This window comes from Xiphophorus hellerii, chromosome 17 (assembly GCF_003331165.1).
Source record: "Xiphophorus hellerii strain 12219 chromosome 17, Xiphophorus_hellerii-4.1, whole genome shotgun sequence".
Taxonomy (NCBI): domain Eukaryota; kingdom Metazoa; phylum Chordata; class Actinopteri; order Cyprinodontiformes; family Poeciliidae; genus Xiphophorus; species Xiphophorus hellerii.
In genome coordinates this window covers 2,485,476-2,502,774 of record NC_045688.1, presented here as the reverse complement: position 1 = coordinate 2,502,774, position 17,299 = coordinate 2,485,476, and the positions used below count along the sequence as shown (strand labels likewise).

Here is a 17,299-nt window from a genome sequence, read left to right as displayed (position 1 = left end):
CTTTCAGAACAAACTTCTATAGCTATCTACATATTGTATGAAAATACCCAAGTAAAAATACAGATTTCCTGAAACAGTCTGTATTACAGCATATCTGAAGAAGCTTCTGACTGAAGACACTCTGCCTTCCCATAAAAAGGATGTTCAGGGTTTTCCATAATTTTCTTGATTTTATATAAAGTTCTTTGCATCATCGTCTCCAGAGGTTCCACAGTTTGTCCCAGAACTGAACCAGCCTTCTTTATCAGGTTGTTGAGCCTCTTTTAGTCCCTGGTTCTGCTGCTCCTGCCCCGACAGATGATGGCAGAAGAGATGACGTTCAACAACAGACTTAGAGAAGATGTAGCTCCATGAGGCTGGCAGAGAGCGATCCGATCCGTAGCCTCAGCCTGTAGGGCAGCTCCAGCTTCCTGTCGCCACTTTCTCAGTCTTTCCTTTACAGGTTGTCTCTGAATAAGGTCGTTAAGTTATGAGCAGAGAAAAACACGGTTTATAACATACTGTCATCTATTTACCGTTGTTAAAAACTTGTGTTTTTAACAGGTATGGAGCCTGAATGTTTCTTTAAGCTGAGGCGTTTTAGCAGGACGACAGAAACGTGAAAATCAAGAGCAGAAAATTTCTTTGTTTAGCACATCGTATTGTGAGAATAGAAACTTCCTTTTTCTGATCACTTGTTTGTCTACTTGCTCTTTCAGATGATGAGTTTGATCATCGCCATCAAAATGATTACGCAGTTCAGTCGTCATGACAACGTCGGAGAGCCAGATATTGAAATGAGGGTTTATTAAAGTTAATATTTTGGAGGGTTTTGTGCCAGGATGCAAGAATATTATTCTCACTTTTTCTTTGTTTTGGTAAAAACTTTGACATGAAAATGCTTTGCAAACCAAACATGTCACTGTGTTTTATTCTGATTTAATTTCATTCCTAAATGTTTGTTGGAAAAACGGCTGAGCCTTAAAATGTTCATGTTCTGTTTGCAGAATCTTAAAAAAAATACAAAGTTCAATATAAAGGAAAAAAAACTATTTTCTTAACGATTTATAAATAAAACGAATTTAATTTATCCTTAAATCTGTTTTTCTGTAGTAACATCTGGTTACCACAAGGTGGCAGCAGTAAAATCTTAATTTTCTTAATTTCTGTCACTACATTGAAATGAAACAAAACAAAATGCTCCATTTACAGTAATTTCTAACCTTCAGTCAGTTCCTCAAACTTCACTGATCCCTGCAGGGAAACTTTTCTGTCCAAATATAATAGAATCAAAATCATTTTCTGAAATCATTTTTAAACATGGACCAGAGCTTTGAGCAACCTTTGTTTTTTAACAGTTCAACAAAAAGGTCATTGATTACTTTCAAACAAACACAATGAATGTAACACATCATAGAAACGTAGTGGAGAAAGTACAGATACTTAATGTAAAATGTAAAGGAGTAAAAGTCAAAAGCAGCCATGATTACATCTAGTTAGTGATTTATTATTCTTTATGCCTTCCCACCTGACAGGCCTCACTTATATATATATATATATATATACATATATATATATATGTATATATATATATATATGTATATATATACATATATATATATATATATATATAACCTTTTCTTTGACCAGTTGAGATTAAAACCTCTCATAAAGGCCAAAAGGCAACAAATAAAACTAAAAACAACAAATGGTTAAACAGAAGAGAAAAGCTTAAAACGGATTCGTTCTTCATTAGTTCTTATGTAATTAAACTGGTTTTGATGGTTTATTGATATCTGGTAAAACTTTAGATTAAAGCAGGGAAAAACAGCTGAACCCAATCGGTTTCCTGCTCTTCCTCCTGGAGCTTCAGTTTAATTTTCCCCCTGATTTCACGCGTCCAAGTTGAATTTATCTGATATTCTGCAACTATCAGATGAAGAATGACAGGATTTCCTGTCACACTGGACTCTGAAAGATAAAGAAATCGTGACATTTTCCCTTGAACTTGTTGCTATGTTCACTTGAACCAGGAAAACTCAGTAAAGTTCGTGTTCAGAGACTTTTATTAATGTTTTTAAGTTATTAGTGTTTAGCACATAAGCAGAAGTATGCCGACCACTTCTAGATTTTTCCTCAGCTCTTCCAAACAAGCCAACCTTGTTCAGCAGTTTTTGTGTTGAACTTTAACCTTTAACGTTGGAGTTTGAGAAGGAGCCGTCGGTTGTTTCTGAGTCTTTGACTTTTAACTAAACCTGTCAGGACTTCCAGTCTGATCAGGAACAAAACAGATTTTATTAACACTAAACATCATCAGTGCAGCAGTAACTACAGAAAACCGCAACACAAATCTTAAATATTTTATGCATTTAAAGCACATTAATATAGGAAATAAATATAGTTGTGAGCGAATCTGCCATCCTTATCATGGAAATGCAGTTATGAAACATTCGCACTATAAAAACTAATTCATGATCATCCTCCTGCTTTGGTGCAAAGGAAAATGTTTGACTTCTGTTGCATGTAGGACATTAAATAATTCATACTTTTTAACCTATTAGTTAAAGTTTTGTTTTAATTTAAAGTTAGAAAATAGTCAGAACAAACTGGAAAGAGACAATTCATGGCTCTCATGAGATTCTGTATTTTTTTTTACGCCTTTTTGCTCATATTGCTGCAAAACCTGGTTGTAAGGTAATTGGAGACGGATACCTTCTTGATTTTTACACCTTCAGCTTCTGAACATTTGAGGAATGCTTAATATTAAATATATATATATATTTTTCTGCAGCTGCTTTCCATCTCACTACATTTACTTTTCACGCTGAATGAGTTAAACTATAGATTAACTTTGGCTTTCTTCCTCCCACACATGAACAAAAAGAAAACGTCTTTGCAAACCACCATGAGAACATTTCCAGACATGCATGGATGTTTACATTGTTCTGTTTAATCCCATAAAATCACGACATTCCAGTCCCTGTTTCTGCCTGTTGCACACAAAAACTCTCTGAAGCAAAACTGTCATCAGTAAGAACAACAATCATTAAAGCTGTTTTTGTTAATGCAGCCGCCATTAACTCTCCATTGGTTGACGAGATCTTCTCACAGATTTTAGGGTGTGGTTGTCAAAGCAGAACAAACTGTGAAGAAGTAAAACGTCAGAAACTTTGAATTACCCACAAAGGGAAGATTAACCAAGAAATGTACTTATGAAGTATCCATTCAAGAAAATACTCAAATAAGAATAAAAAGTATTTAGTAAAATGGTAATGAGTACATAAATTTGGAGTGAATTTTTAAAATGCCACAAAAACAAAAAAAATTCGACAGGTTTTGAGCGAATCAACCAGGTTATTAAAAGCTTAATTATATCAGATGTTGACGCTACGCATGGCTACAGTAAACAGGAAGTAGCGGCTACAGTAAACAGGAAGTAGCGGCTACAGTAAACAGGAAGTAGCGGCTGCAAGTTAGCATGAACCACACGTCTTAGATCAATAGACAGACTTCCCCTCTGAGCTTCAGGCTTGGACTTCAGAGTTTCATGCCTCTGGTAAGGCACAGAGCCACCAGTGGATGGGAGGATTTACTACCTCAGAACTTATCAAGGAAATGTTTCCATCTCCCCTTTACTGCATTATTTCTTTTTAAGAAAAGCCAAAACTCGCCTCAAGTAAACTGAAAAACGTTTCTGGAAGTTAAAATTCAGGAAGTTACTTCAAATTGTGTCATTTCCATCAGTAAAAACAAAGATCTACCTTATCTGATTTTAAATTACTATTACTTAATGCGAGATGCACTAGCCTATTATCTTTGAAAAGCATTAGTGGAGCCTCCTGCACAATCAACAAGAATGTAAGAAGTGGTTTCTGGATGGCAAGTCAACAAAAACAACACTTGTCTTTTCCAGCAGCCATTGTACAGAGCATACACCAGTAAAACCAGCCAACCAAATGTGCTGGAGCTCAGCTTGGGTTGCTAGGTAACAGGCGGAACTCTGCTGAGGTTGCTAGGTAACGGATCAGCGTGACTCAACAACCAGGAAGTTTTTGAAACCGCTCATTTTCCAGATACCAAAAAAGATGTTGGGTTGTTTTTAGAAGCAGCAGAGAAACAAATGGAAAAAAGTGCAAAAGGTGAATTTTGAATCCTAGATTCGCTTTCAGCAGCTTTAAAAACCCTGCAAATCGGCTTTTACTGCTGGCCGTTCAACTGCTTGTAATGTGTTGTTGCTTATTATCCTTCACTGTTGTGCTTTTTTTTTTTTTTTCTCAATAGTCACTGTTTCCCAGAATGCAATGCAGGTGTCGCCAATGTATCCAGCACTGTAAAAAGGGAGGCAACATTTCCAGTCGGTTTTTGGTTGCTTCATTAGGATTGTCTGTGAGAGGATTTTTGTATAAACTCTTTGTACATGAGCCGTTCTCATTCTCATTCTCTCCCTGCCTGCTCTTTTCCACATCGCTGTGTTGTTTTGTTTTCTGTTCTGATGGTTTTACATCGAAGCTCTGAAGTTCTTTCTGTTAAAAACCAAGGATTTTTCCTTTTCTACCTCTTGTTAGTTCCTGTAATATATTCTTTCGTTGTTTGGATTCGGTTCTATTGTGTAACAGTGATGTATTTCATAACTGTATGGGGAGCCGAAGAGAAAAAAACTGGCTGATATTGTAGTTTTTCCTCCTTTGGAGGAGGATGTTGGAGGGCTGGTGCATTACATACCCATACACTTCTGGACAGAATCCAGAACCCGGTTTCTGGTTTCATTTCTTGCAGCAGCTGGATTCAATTTTAATCAGCTGCAATCATGCAAAGGTTTCATCTTCTCACGGTCTGCTCTCCTAAATGGCTCAGTAATCTACCAACAAAAGAAACAACTTGCAACAAGAAGAAGTAAAAAAAAACAAAAACTTATCAGACATTTCTATGAGTGGAAGCCATCTTGTTTGGAGAAACTGTAAACTGGCTCCACCCGCTCTGTCCAATCTGACAAATCAATCTGATCCTTGACGTCAGTCAAAAACATTTAAACAGCGATGAATCACATCCCCAGGTCGTAAATAAAAAGCTATGACCTGCAAAGCAATTTATTGCCATAAAACTACTGATAAAAATGTTGCAAGTCGAGGACAGTGGGGTAATAGGATGTTGAGCAACTTCTGGCAAAAAAAGGAAAAGTGTGTGGCCGTTACTCACTGCTGTTACCTGTAAGCAGGAATCAACTTATGTGTTTAAAACCTCAACTTTACAAACGGTTTCACAAATTTACTTACAATTTAGGGGGATCTGGATTGCAAAATTCACTTTTTGGACACTTTTGTACTTTGTGTTTCTGTTGGTTCTAAAAACACCTGAAGCATCTGGCCGTTTTTTCAGTTAATATAAGTTAATGTTTCAAAAACCTCCTATTTAAGTCACATTCTCCGGGCTCTTGGCCGTTACCTAGCAACCCCAGTGGAACTCTGCCCGTCGCCTAGCAACCTAGGCCGAGCCAGAACATTTGGTCAGCTAGTTTTACCTTGTGCAAGTTTTTATACTTCCATCTGGGTTTCTACTACTCCAAAAGCAGCTGAAGCGTTTAAAGACCAGACGTCTTTTGGACATAAATTAATGTTTGTTGGTTTCTGGGAAAGTCTGAAATTTTCAAACTCAGGAATTTCATTGGATTTTTTCTAGAAAATTTTTGAGATTAATCTTAAAATTTAAATTATTCTCTAGCAAATTTTTCGTCTCTTCAAAATCAGGAAATTTCAAAACGTCGAAAGTTTTAAACTTTTTCTCAAAAATGTTTTAATCTCAAATTCTGTTTTTTCTCTTTTGGTGGAAGGTTGTCTGTCTGTCTGCATAACTCTGACACGCCGTCGCATCTTCACAAGTTCAGACTTGACGTTCTAGTTTGTCTGTGAAGCTGCTTTCTAACATTTATCTGCGGTTGAGATCAACTCTCATTTGTGATGAACTGAAACTCAAGCTAAAACGAAACCTGACCCGCTGCAGACGGTTACGTTTCTGTTTGCTGTGAAAGGTTTTCAGTTAGTTGGTGGGTTTTGGCATCAGGGATCAGATTACCGGAAAAATTCTCTCTGAATGTTCACCAACTATCACAGCTCTGAGCTGCAGGCTGGCAGCCAAACGCCGTCAGTCGAGTTCTGTCTCAACGGAGTCCAAATGTGTAGGCAGGCCTTTCCGGTGCGTCACTATTTAGATTTAATCTTTCTGTTTAGCAAACTAAAAGCTAACAGGCCCCAAAAAGCCTCATCTGGACTCAGTTTGGTTTGGACTTATTCTGTTAAAACACGGAAGGAAAAAGCTGATTTCTCAGACAGCTGCATCGTGCAACAGAACAGAATCCCTCTTGTCACTAGACAAATATATTCATAGAAATAAAATCTAATTAAAATTTTGTAGCTCTTTGATGTTTTAATCTTTTCACACCTCAAAACATTTTTAAATCTTTGTCCATCAGTTTCACTGGAAAAACATAAAATCTTACTGAGTGTTTTTGGTTTAGTTTAGTGAAAATATCTGAGTTCATGTGAAATAAGACAAAATTAACTTACAAGTAACTTTTCAGCAAGATACAGGAGTTTAAGGACAATTATTCCTTAATATAGATTAAAAATGTACCAGTTCCACTGTCAGATTATTATAATATGGTAAAAATATCTTGTTATAAGTGAAACAATCTGCATTTTCTTAACAATATTAAGGATTTATTGACTTAAAACAAGCTTCTATATCATGCATAAAAGTTACTTGTAAGAAATTGTTTTTACTTCCAGTGAACTAAAATATTTGCACTAAAAAACTAGATCACACATGCTGAGTAAAATTTAGTTGAATTGAGGTTAAAATTAGCGTAAAATGATGACAATTGTTTTTAGGGACTATGATTTAAAAACTACTTGTTATGATCTGTAGATGTTTGGATTTTTAATTTGATTTATGTTCAGTTTTGTTTATTTCTTTACTGATCATTTCTCTTGCTATCTCAGTTTATTCCTTGCGTCAGTTCAGTTAGTTTATCGTTTGTGTTTTTCCATTAGTTTATTTAGTGTTTCTTTCTGTTTACTCTTTTTATTCCCTTATTTGCTCCAACCTGCTGCTTCCCTCCACCTGTCATTAGCTCCTCTGACTATTTGGTCCTTTTCTCTCCCTCCTCTGTTTATTTAAGCTCTCCAGATTTGTTTTTATTCAAGTGATTTAGATGGTATTTCTGAAACCACACAGTCTATTTTTTTCTTCTGCTGACTGACTGTACAAAGTGGGATTTGGGTTTACTTGGAAATTTGTAGTTCCCAGTGCTGAGGTTTCCTGTAAACCACTGGGATGTCGGGGTTAGAAAAGGTCAGCAAACTACAGTAAATAAAACATGATTGTTGAGGCTGTTTGTTTACAGAGGGATGTTTTGTAAAATTACGCAGTCAAAAATGAACAGCAATAATAAGAGAAAAATCGTTTTTTTCAAAGTCATATTTTTACCATATTATTCATAAATGTCACATAAACATTTCAAGCAGAAATTATCTCTTATTTCCAAACTCCAGGGTTTATCTGCCTGGAAAAGGACCATGTGGCTAAATCAGATTCAGACGAATTACCCTCTGAACCTTAACTCAGAGAGAGATTTATGTTCGCCTTGTTGCATGATGAAGATTATTTGACTTTCCAGCAAAACCCAAAGTTTGGACTGTTTTGCATTTTGTGTTGATCCAACACAGCAGTAAACAAAACTTACATTTCTTTATCTTATTATCTAAAGAAATTCCCAGTCATTTATAGTTCCTCCTTTCCTCACATCTGCTCCCTGATGTCTCTGTTAGCGGGTTAACGACATGAGCGTGGATGGAGATGAGAAGCAGAACAGCAGCAGCAGAACAGCAGCAGCAGCAGAACAGCAGCAGAACAGCAGCAGCAGGAGTAATAAACTGGATTTTATGTCAGCTGATGAAAACCAGACATGGCAGCTTCTCTCCCACATCGTTATGTAAACCTGAAGGTCTCTGGTAGAATTACATAGCATTCAGCCATGCATATATGGAGTTAAATTCCTGCCAAAACGTTGCAAACAAATAAAAAATGTCTGGTGTGTGCTTCAAAAAAGTCAGAATTCTGATTTTTAAATTCAGAATGCTGAGAAAAAGAAACTAAATTCTTAATCAAAACTTTGAGTTTAAGGTCAAAATTATTTCGTTAGTTAGTCAAAATTGTTAGTTTATAATCAGAGTTATGAGAAAAAAAGTCAGAATTCTGAGATTCCTGAGTTTAAATTTGAATTCTGTGGAAAAAAGGAAGAAATTCTGAGTTTAAAGTGAGAGTTCTGAAAAGAAATCTGAGAAAAAGTTTGATTTTTGAGAAAAAAATGAAAAATTCTGAGAACAAAGTTAAAATTCTGATAAGTCAGAATTTGGGGAAATTATATTGATATTATATTTTTAGATTAATTACATTTGTTATAACATTGACAGTCCTATTCCCTTTGTACCCTGTAGACTGGAATCTAGGCAACAGGGTACAAAGTCATTCTAGCTGCTAGGAGATGACAAAATGACAGAGCAGAGAGGAAGGAGTGGTTTCCTGATCGCTGATTAACTCCTTTCCTGGTCGGTTTCCTGGTCGGTTTCCTGGCCGGTTTCCGGTCAGGACTCTGTTTGCTCTGATGCAAACAGAGTCCTGAGGACGAAAAGCACCATACAAAAAATCCTCCACGATTTCTGACTTTAAAGTCAGAATTCTGGGAAAAAAATCTGAATTTTGATAAAAATGTTAGAATTTTTATAAAAATGTCAGACTTTTGATTTTTTTAAAAAGTCAGAATTATGAGATTTCTGATTTGAAAACAAAATTCTGAAAAAATTAAAAAATTTTGAAAAATGTCAATTTTAAGAAAAGTTAGAATTCTGAGAAAAACATTCATTTTAAGAAAAATGTCAGAATTTTGATAAAAATGTCAGAATTTTAAATGTCGGTATGAGGAAAAAGTCAGAATCATGACATTTCTGAGTTTAAAGTTAGAATTTTGAGAAAAATTTAATTTTGAGTTAAAATGTCTGACTTATGAGATTAATGGCAAAATTGTGAGGAAAAATTCAGATTTTTTTTTAGCAAAAAATCTGAATTTTGATGAACAAGACAGAGTATTTTTGGAGAAAAAATGTTTATCTTTAAATTCTGTTTTTAGATGAATCACGTTTATTAAGTCGTTGATGACGACAGCTCGGTTTAAAAAGGCTGGATGATTTCCCTTCTGTTGGGAAGCATCCAGTGAGCTGCATGGTGTTTGTCTCTCCTCCACAGCTGAAGCTCATGAAGGCTCTTCAGCTCGAGTCGTTTCCTGTAACAGACGCCACATTGTTTGGCTCAGCCAGTAAACAATCTCACATTGTGCCTTGTTTTGCTCCTCAGATTGCTGGTGCTGGAAGTAAGTATTCAGAAATGAGGAAAACCTGAAAAAATCAAGATGTTTCATAGAATGGAGAGACAGAGAAGCTAAACAAAACCCAGAAAATCACATTTCTGGACGCAAAATTTTAACTACAGAAGTCGGAGTTGGACTGCAGCTCTCCTCCAATCAGATTCACCTCCAGGATTTACGCCTGTCGCTAGGCAACACAGCGCTTCAGCTCCTCCAAAGGTTTTCTACTAAGTTCAGGTCTGGAGATTGACGAAGCTACTTCAGGAGCCGCTCCTTAGCAATCCTGACTGCGTTGCGTAATTCACGCACTTGTTTTTAAGTTACTCCGCCTCTGGTTGTAGAGTTCAGAACCAGAAGGTTGTGGCTAAATGTGGGAAACAACATAATCCACAACAGTCTAAGAAAGGTGTTCCTTGTAAACTCCATTTAACTTTAATTGCTTTCACTTCTTGTTTCTATACTTCTATTTTTTCCAAGCATTTTGATTTTCTTTCCCTTTTTTCTTTCCCTTTTTGTCACCTATTGTTCTTCATTGAACATGTTAGCATAGGCTTATGAGCTCAATAAAACATTTTCATTACATTTTTTACACAAAATCAATCTTAGATAATGGGATTTTAGTCAGCTCAGTAGGTAACAGACAGTTCTGCTCGGGTTGCTAGGTAACGGACAGAGTTCCGTTGGGGTTGCTAGGTAACGGGCAGAGTTCTGCTCGGGTTGCTAGGTGACGGACAGAGTTCTGCTCAGGTTGCTAGGTGACGGACAGAGTTCCGTTGGGGTTGCTAGGTGATGGACAGAGTTCTGCTCAGGTTGCTAGGTGATGGACAGAGTTCCGTTGGGGTTGCTAGGTGACGGACAGGGTTCTGCTCAGGTTGCTAGGTGACGGACAGAGTTCCATTGGGGTTGCTAGGTGACGGGCAGAGTTCTGCTCGGGTTGCTAGGTGATGGACAGAGTTCCGTTGGGGTTGCTAGGTGATGGACAGAGTTCCGTTGGGGTTGCTAGGTGATGAATAGAGTTCTGTTAGGGTTGCTAAGTGATGGACAGAGTTCTGTTGGGGTTGCTAGGTTACCGGCAGTACTTGCTGATTTGTGACTTTACATTCTGGAGGTTTTTGAAATGACTCATTTTCCAGACACCAAAACTTTTTATCAGTAACTGGATTGCTGATTATTTTATTGTTTTTAGAAGCAGTAGAAACCCACACAGAGATTTTCCAGCCTTTTTTCCTGCACTGGTTTACAATATTTAGTGTGTCTGTGTTATTTTAACATTTTTGCAAACAAACTTTTTAATTCAGCTTAGTTTCAAGCTGTTTAAATGCTAAAGACAATCAAGAACCAAACTGTTTGTGCAGCATTCTGTTTCATTTTCTGTTGCTTTGATGAGTCTTGATGGGTTCTTACCTAAACCCTGGAGCCGCTCGTGCTGATTGGCTGCTGTATTTCCACCCAGACACTCAGACTCTCTGCAGGAGCGTTTGAACGTCACACCCAAACTGCATCTGATCAACCGCTCTGCTTCTCCTCTTCGGTGTCGAAGTGAAAAGAAAAGATGGGGAAAATAAACGGATGCCTCAAGTGCCTTTTTATCTTCTTTAATGTGCTGTTTCTAGTAAGTAAAAGTTATTTTTAAAAACTTTTTCATGTTTTTGCATCTCTAAAATCTTAATTTTTAGTAATAGTTAAGTTTTAATAAAATGTGTTGATCAACAAGAAGAATCAGGTTTTTTTTAAATAACACAAAAAGACAAAAAAGTTGTTTTTGCTTTTTTATTATTATTTTTTCAGTTTTAGGTTTCTTTGAACTTTTGCTGTATTATTAGTCATAAAATGTATTATCAGTCGTTTTATATGAATTATTCTGCATTGGAAAAATATGAAAGATTTTGGATTTCTGGAGTATGGAAAATGTACAAATTGTTCTTGATTCACCTTTCAAACTTATTTGTATCTGTAAAACTTGTAATTTGTTAAATTAGATCTTAGTTGCAATTTAATTATTACAGTTAAAAGTTACATAGGATGAACAAAGTACATGATGTTCTGATGTGTAAAATGTCCACTTTGTGTCCAGTAAGCAGTGACTTCCAGTAACAGTGTGCGTGGGTGTGTGTGTGTGTGGAGGAGGGGGTGTGTGCGTGGGTGTGTGTGTGTGGGTGTGTGTGTGTGTGTGTGTGTGTGTGCGTGTGCGTGCGTGTGTGTGTGTGTGTGTGTGTGTGTGTGTGTGGGGGTGTGTGTGTGTGTGTGTGCGTGCGTGTGTGTGTGTGGGTTGGGGGTCCTGTTACTCTCCGCCCATCAACCCTCCTGTTGTTTTCTCTCTCTAACGGTATTTTAATGCTTCCTATTGAAGACTTTATGTTCTTTCGGTTTCCTTTTGGATGAAACGGAGAAAAAAGAAAGAAAAATGAAAGTTTGGAGTTTGAGAAATCTTGGAGAAAAGTTTCAGAAAGTTTTTTGGTGCAAGAATAAAACACAAAAACTTAAAAAGTGAATTTATAAAGTTTTTTGTAACTTTTTTTTGTTTCTTTGATTAATTACATTTCTCCCCCGCGCCTTTTTAATTTTTTTTTTTTTTTCATCCTCCGTTCCCGGCATTTTTCTGAAGCTGCGTCATTTCAGACAGTCGCCCATTTTCTGCTCTCTGCCGCCCTCTCGTGTCCTGCAGCCAAAATTACAGCAGAATTTATTACTCCTAAAATAAACTATTAATCCCCTAAAACCAGGATTCTTCACTTTTTTTTGTTCTAATTATTTATTAATAAAATATATAAAAAGATGAAAAATATGTTTAATTTATAATTTTGTCATCAAATGAAACTTTTTTGGCTCCCTTTCATATGAGGAACTTTTTGTGAATTTCAAATGAAGCAAAAATTGTTTAATTTGTGTTCAGTTGAGTTTTTCTTTCTATCCCAGATCATCGGATGTGTGCTGATATACGTGGCAGTGCAGGCCACTGCTGTTTCTATCCAGGTAAACTATGAAAATATCATACAATTTAAATTATTTAGAGTAAAAGTCTCAAATATATACTTCCTGTTTTGATATGGTAAAAAAAAAAAGAACCAAGTAGTTGCATCTAATCCTGTGCATTAATGTAATGACAAGCAACCTGGAGCTAGACACTCCAAACCAACAGGGGGCGCTCCACAGCACAATGTGTTTCACACAACTACAATTGACAATTGTCATATTATAAAAATAAAGTAGCAATAATACAGAACAAAGTTGTAATATTACAAGAATAAACCAAAATGTTGTGACTTTATTCTCTTATTATCCTGGCTATGGGCAGAAGAAACCTCCTGTAGCAGTCTGTGTTACAGTGAATCTGAAGAAGCCTCTTACTGAAGACAGTCTGATGTCAGTTTTTTTATTTGTTTTAGTTTTATATTTAGTTTCTAGTGGACTTCGGTCCACTGTGGTTGTTTTTAAATCTCTTTTTGACTCGAACTGGACTGGATACTTTGAAGAAAAGGTGATTAATCATTTGAAGTTTCGCGGTGACTCGTTTTTTTGCTTCCCAACCGATCAGATGTCGACATTCGGAGGCCCGGGCGTGGGCTGGATCTGGGTCATCACCCTCGGCGTCTTCGGCATCTCCGCTCTGGGAATCTTCGCCGCCTGCTCAGAGAAGGAGCTTTTCCTCAAAATCGTACGTAGAAAAGTCTGAATCCTACAGAAAGATGAGATTAGGAGTCAGCAGAGCGCGACCTGAACTTGTTTTGTGCAGTTTGCAGGTTTCATGGGGATTGGGATGATCATCATGCTGATCTTTGGGACTGTTGTGGCTGTTTTGAGAAACTCGGTAACCTGCTATAAACCCCCGGTTCATTACGAACTTCAGTTTGGTTTTATGCTAACAGAGTTTTGATTTTTATCTTTTAGCTGAAACAAAACTTTGACAGTAAAGCCAAAGAATATGTCGAGCCTCTCATGAAAGATGAGGAGTCGCGGCAAAAGCTGGAGGAATTCCAACTCACAGTAAGACTGGACTCTGAATCCGTCCTCATGCTCTGGATGTTTGACGTTTTGTGCAGAAGCCTCCAGTAAGCCGTGTGTGTTTGCAGTTCCAGTGCTGCGGCGTGGTGAGCGCCGAGGACTGGGGCAGAAAAATCCCAGCCTCCTGTGAATGCAGCAACACCAACGGACTGTTCAGACCCTGTAAATCCAAACCTGCGGTACGTCGGGCGGGAAACGTGTTCAGGGCCATACAGAGGCATTTTATTATTTTATCAGCTTTATTTTATTTATTTATAATTTTATTTTATTATAATTATTTTATAATACTTAATATTTTTTAAAACATTTTTAATAGAATTTTATTTACTTATTTTTACATGAATCTCATTTTTAATTCTGGCCTTTTATTAATTTATTGAAACTATTTTTATTATTCACAATGACTTTAACCAAGAGGAGTGTTTTCTCTAAACATGAAGGCCTTTTGTTCTACTTTATTTAAACGTTTTAATTGGTTTTATTTTATTTTATTTTTACATTTTGAAATTTATATTTTACTTATTGATTTTATTATTAATTAATTATTTTTTATTTATTTATACATGAATTTCTTAATTCTGGGATTTTAACCATTTTTTAAATTTGTCCTTTTAATTCACACAAGTGCAATGATGTTAAATAGCAATATTTTTTAATGAATATATTTTTCATTTTATTTTTATTATTAATATTTTTCATCAGATTTCTTACAGTTTTTAGAAAATGCTCAAATCTGTATGTTCTTGGTGTTTCTGGTTTCTGTGTGAATCTTCTGAACGTCGTCTTGTTGTTTTCCTGCAGGGATCTTCAGGACCGGATCTGATCCACTCTGAGGTATTAATTCAGATGATCAACAACGTTCTGCTCATGTTGGGCCAATTCGGGCCTCTGAACATAAATTTCCGCCTAAAAATCTCAGGAATTTTCTAGAAAAATTCTGCTTTTGCAATGGTGCCAGTTTGCTAGACAAACATTTGAGATTTTCTATAAAGAACTGGAAACATTTCTAGGAAAAAGTGACAATTTTGAGTTTTTAAAGTCACAAATTTGCTAGAAAAAAATTTGGAAAACTTTTGTTTCAAAATTGCAAATTTTTTACGAAAAACTTGGAATTTTTCAAGAAATGGAACCTGGTAATTTTCTAGAAAAAAATGAAATTCTGAGATTTAAATATTACAAAATAGTTTGAAAAAAATCAGAAATTTTCTAGGAAAGAATTGGAAATGTCTGAAAAATGGCTAATTTGCTAGAAAAAAACTAAGAAAGTTTCTAGAATCAAACTTGGAAATTCTTGGCAGTTTCAAAAGTTTCAAATTTTTTACTTCTGAAACCAAAATTTTCTTTCTGAAAAAATTCTGAGATTAATCAGATATTTCTCTTGACCAACTTTTGACTTTTCAAACTGAAAGATTTTCTTGCTTCTTCTAATAGTAGAAAATGTTCAACTTTCCAAAGTTTGCAGAAGTTTTTCTAGAAAATGTCTGAAATTTACCTAAAATGTCTGTTTTCTAACCAAATTTCCACCTTTTCAAATGGAGGAAATTCCTTGTTTTTCCTAGAAATTTTCAGACTTTTTTTACTCCTATTTTTTCTATCTGAACGGCCCTGATATCCTGTCGAATGTTTAAATCTTATTGTTTTATTTCCCCCTCTCTCCTCTGCAGTCCTGCAGCGGCAGCATCTTTTACTTAGTGGACATTATATTCAAGGTCTGCCTGGGCTTCCTGTTTGGATTCGCTGTCACTGCAGTGAGTCCCACTGATGTTTTCATTTATAAAATTATTTCTTGCCAACATGTGGTTGTGCAGCAGAAACTATAAAACAACTGCAGATGCAGTTTCCTGCCAACAGGCGGCAGAGTTTCACAATTTATTGTGATTTAAACAGGTTTTTAAAAAGTACAAATAGAGGATTAGGACTCGGCCAAGAAAGATAAATAATTAAATAAATAAAGTTAAGAGAATAAAGTCATAAAATGATGATATTACCAGAATAATGTCATAATACTATTATGAGTACTCTGTCAGAAAAGGTTGTTGGTAAAAAGAAAAATAAGGAAATATTTAATCTTTAAAAACATCAGCATCCGATTATAAATATCAGACTGTGTCCTGATCACTGATGGTTTGTTTTTTAAAATAATTTTGATTAAAATCACTAATTTTGTTAAAGTAAGTTAGAAATATCTGCAAGGAATTTTGTGACGTGGCTCCGCAGGAAGATGTTTAATAATAAGAAGGAAAAGCAGCTTCAGAACCAGAAAATAAAAACTCTTCATGAGGGAAACATTCAGGTGTTCAATCATTTTGACCTTAAGTTGATAAGTAAGTTTAACAGAGTTAGCATAAAAGCGCTAAAGGTAAAGTTGTTTACAGCTAAACTATGCTAAGCTAAACAGGCTAAACGTGATTAGAAAAATAAGGCCGTTTTCTCAGGAGGACGGCCACCAGGAGGCGCTGTGGCCTCTGAAGAACGAAAAAATTGAATCCCTTAAATTTTTCATCACAATTTTTGTTTCCTGTTGTTCAATCAATTTCAAAAATAAAATAAAATAATTGATTTAAATGTTATTTCTGACGCTTTGCTCCTCAAGCCAGCAAAGTAGCAAAAAATGGAAAAGTTGACAAGAAAACGACCAAAGAAAAAAACCTAAGAACAATGGTGATAAAATAATATTTGATGTGATTAGCATGAAATATTACATATTTTCTTATAATCAAAAGAGGATTGTGTTGAAAATTGTATTATCTGGTAACAAAGTCACAATATAATATCTGATAGTAACATTTAATTTATGTTAATTAGATGTAATATATATGAAACGGTGAATAAAAACATTCTCAAAGTTGATGTTTCTTTACATATTTGGGGTTAATACTCATTGGGGGCATTAAAAACAAATTTATTGTTTATTTTTTGGTGCTAAATCGAAACATGTGACCTAATTATTTAAGTATGTTTAAATTTCTGAATTTGTTTGTCCTTCCAGCTGTTGGGCCTGCTGATCTCCATCCTGATGATCCATCAGGTCAGACGTCACGACGGCATGGGAGGGCCGCCCATCGCCATGAAGGGCTACTGAAGCTAACCTGACCGTTAGCCTCTGAAATGTAACCCGGGACTCAGAGTCGGTTTTTATCACTTAACTCATCCTGGGAGGAAACGTTTCCTCTTTGTTTGTATCACTGATTTTTGTATGAACATTTATTTTTTTACATCTTTATGTTTTGTTGCTGAATTGTATTAATCTGTGAAACGCAGAAAAAATCTGAATATTTCCATCATCATCCGCAGCTGGGAGATGAAAACATTTAAATTCAAGAATTATTTAGAGAAACTACGACCGAGGGATTAATGTTTTATGCATTTTGGGGCCTGAAACTTGCAAACAGCTTTTTATAAGTTGGCAAAACAATCATTAAAGCAGATTATATAAAATCTTCAGTCATTTTGATGGAATAATTTTCACAACATAATGACTTTAAAAGTACCAGTAACATTTTTACATCTATTTTCTTATTAGTTTGTTGGAAATAATGTATTTTTTTATTTTTCTTACATCATTTTTCAGAAATTTCTACAAAATCTATCCACCCTTTTTGCAAAATTTGTATTTTTCTTTACTTTAAAACCTAAAAATCTAAATAAAGTGGTGGTTGTTAAAAAATGACAACAAATTTCCAACAGTAAAAATTAAATATTATTTTTATTTTAAAATCATTTGTGGCCTTTTGGGTCGTTTTGCTGGATGTTCACCTGATAGAAACGAGACAAATCTGTTTAAGCTTTAAAGTTTTACTAATTATGTAAATGGATGTTTTAAACTCGTTATGAAACCAAACATTTCCACTATATTCTGTAAAAGTATTGCACTTTTTTAAAATAAAAGCAACATTTCCACAA

The 17,299-nt window shown here is 35.5% G+C and overlaps 1 protein-coding gene across 1 annotated transcript; it reads left to right on the top strand.

The window, feature by feature from the left end:
* The first annotated feature begins 10,862 nt into the window (after positions 1–10,862).
* LOC116736926 (tetraspanin-8-like) lies at positions 10,863–17,299 on the top strand. Its single transcript, XM_032589817.1, has 9 exons — positions 10,863–11,006; positions 12,311–12,367; positions 12,930–13,049; positions 13,128–13,202; positions 13,283–13,378; positions 13,465–13,575; positions 14,198–14,230; positions 15,061–15,144; positions 16,386–17,299. The coding sequence occupies exons 1-9, from the start codon at positions 10,947–10,949 to the stop codon at positions 16,476–16,478; spliced, it is 729 nt and encodes a 242-aa protein (XP_032445708.1). The 5' UTR covers positions 10,863–10,946; the 3' UTR covers positions 16,479–17,299.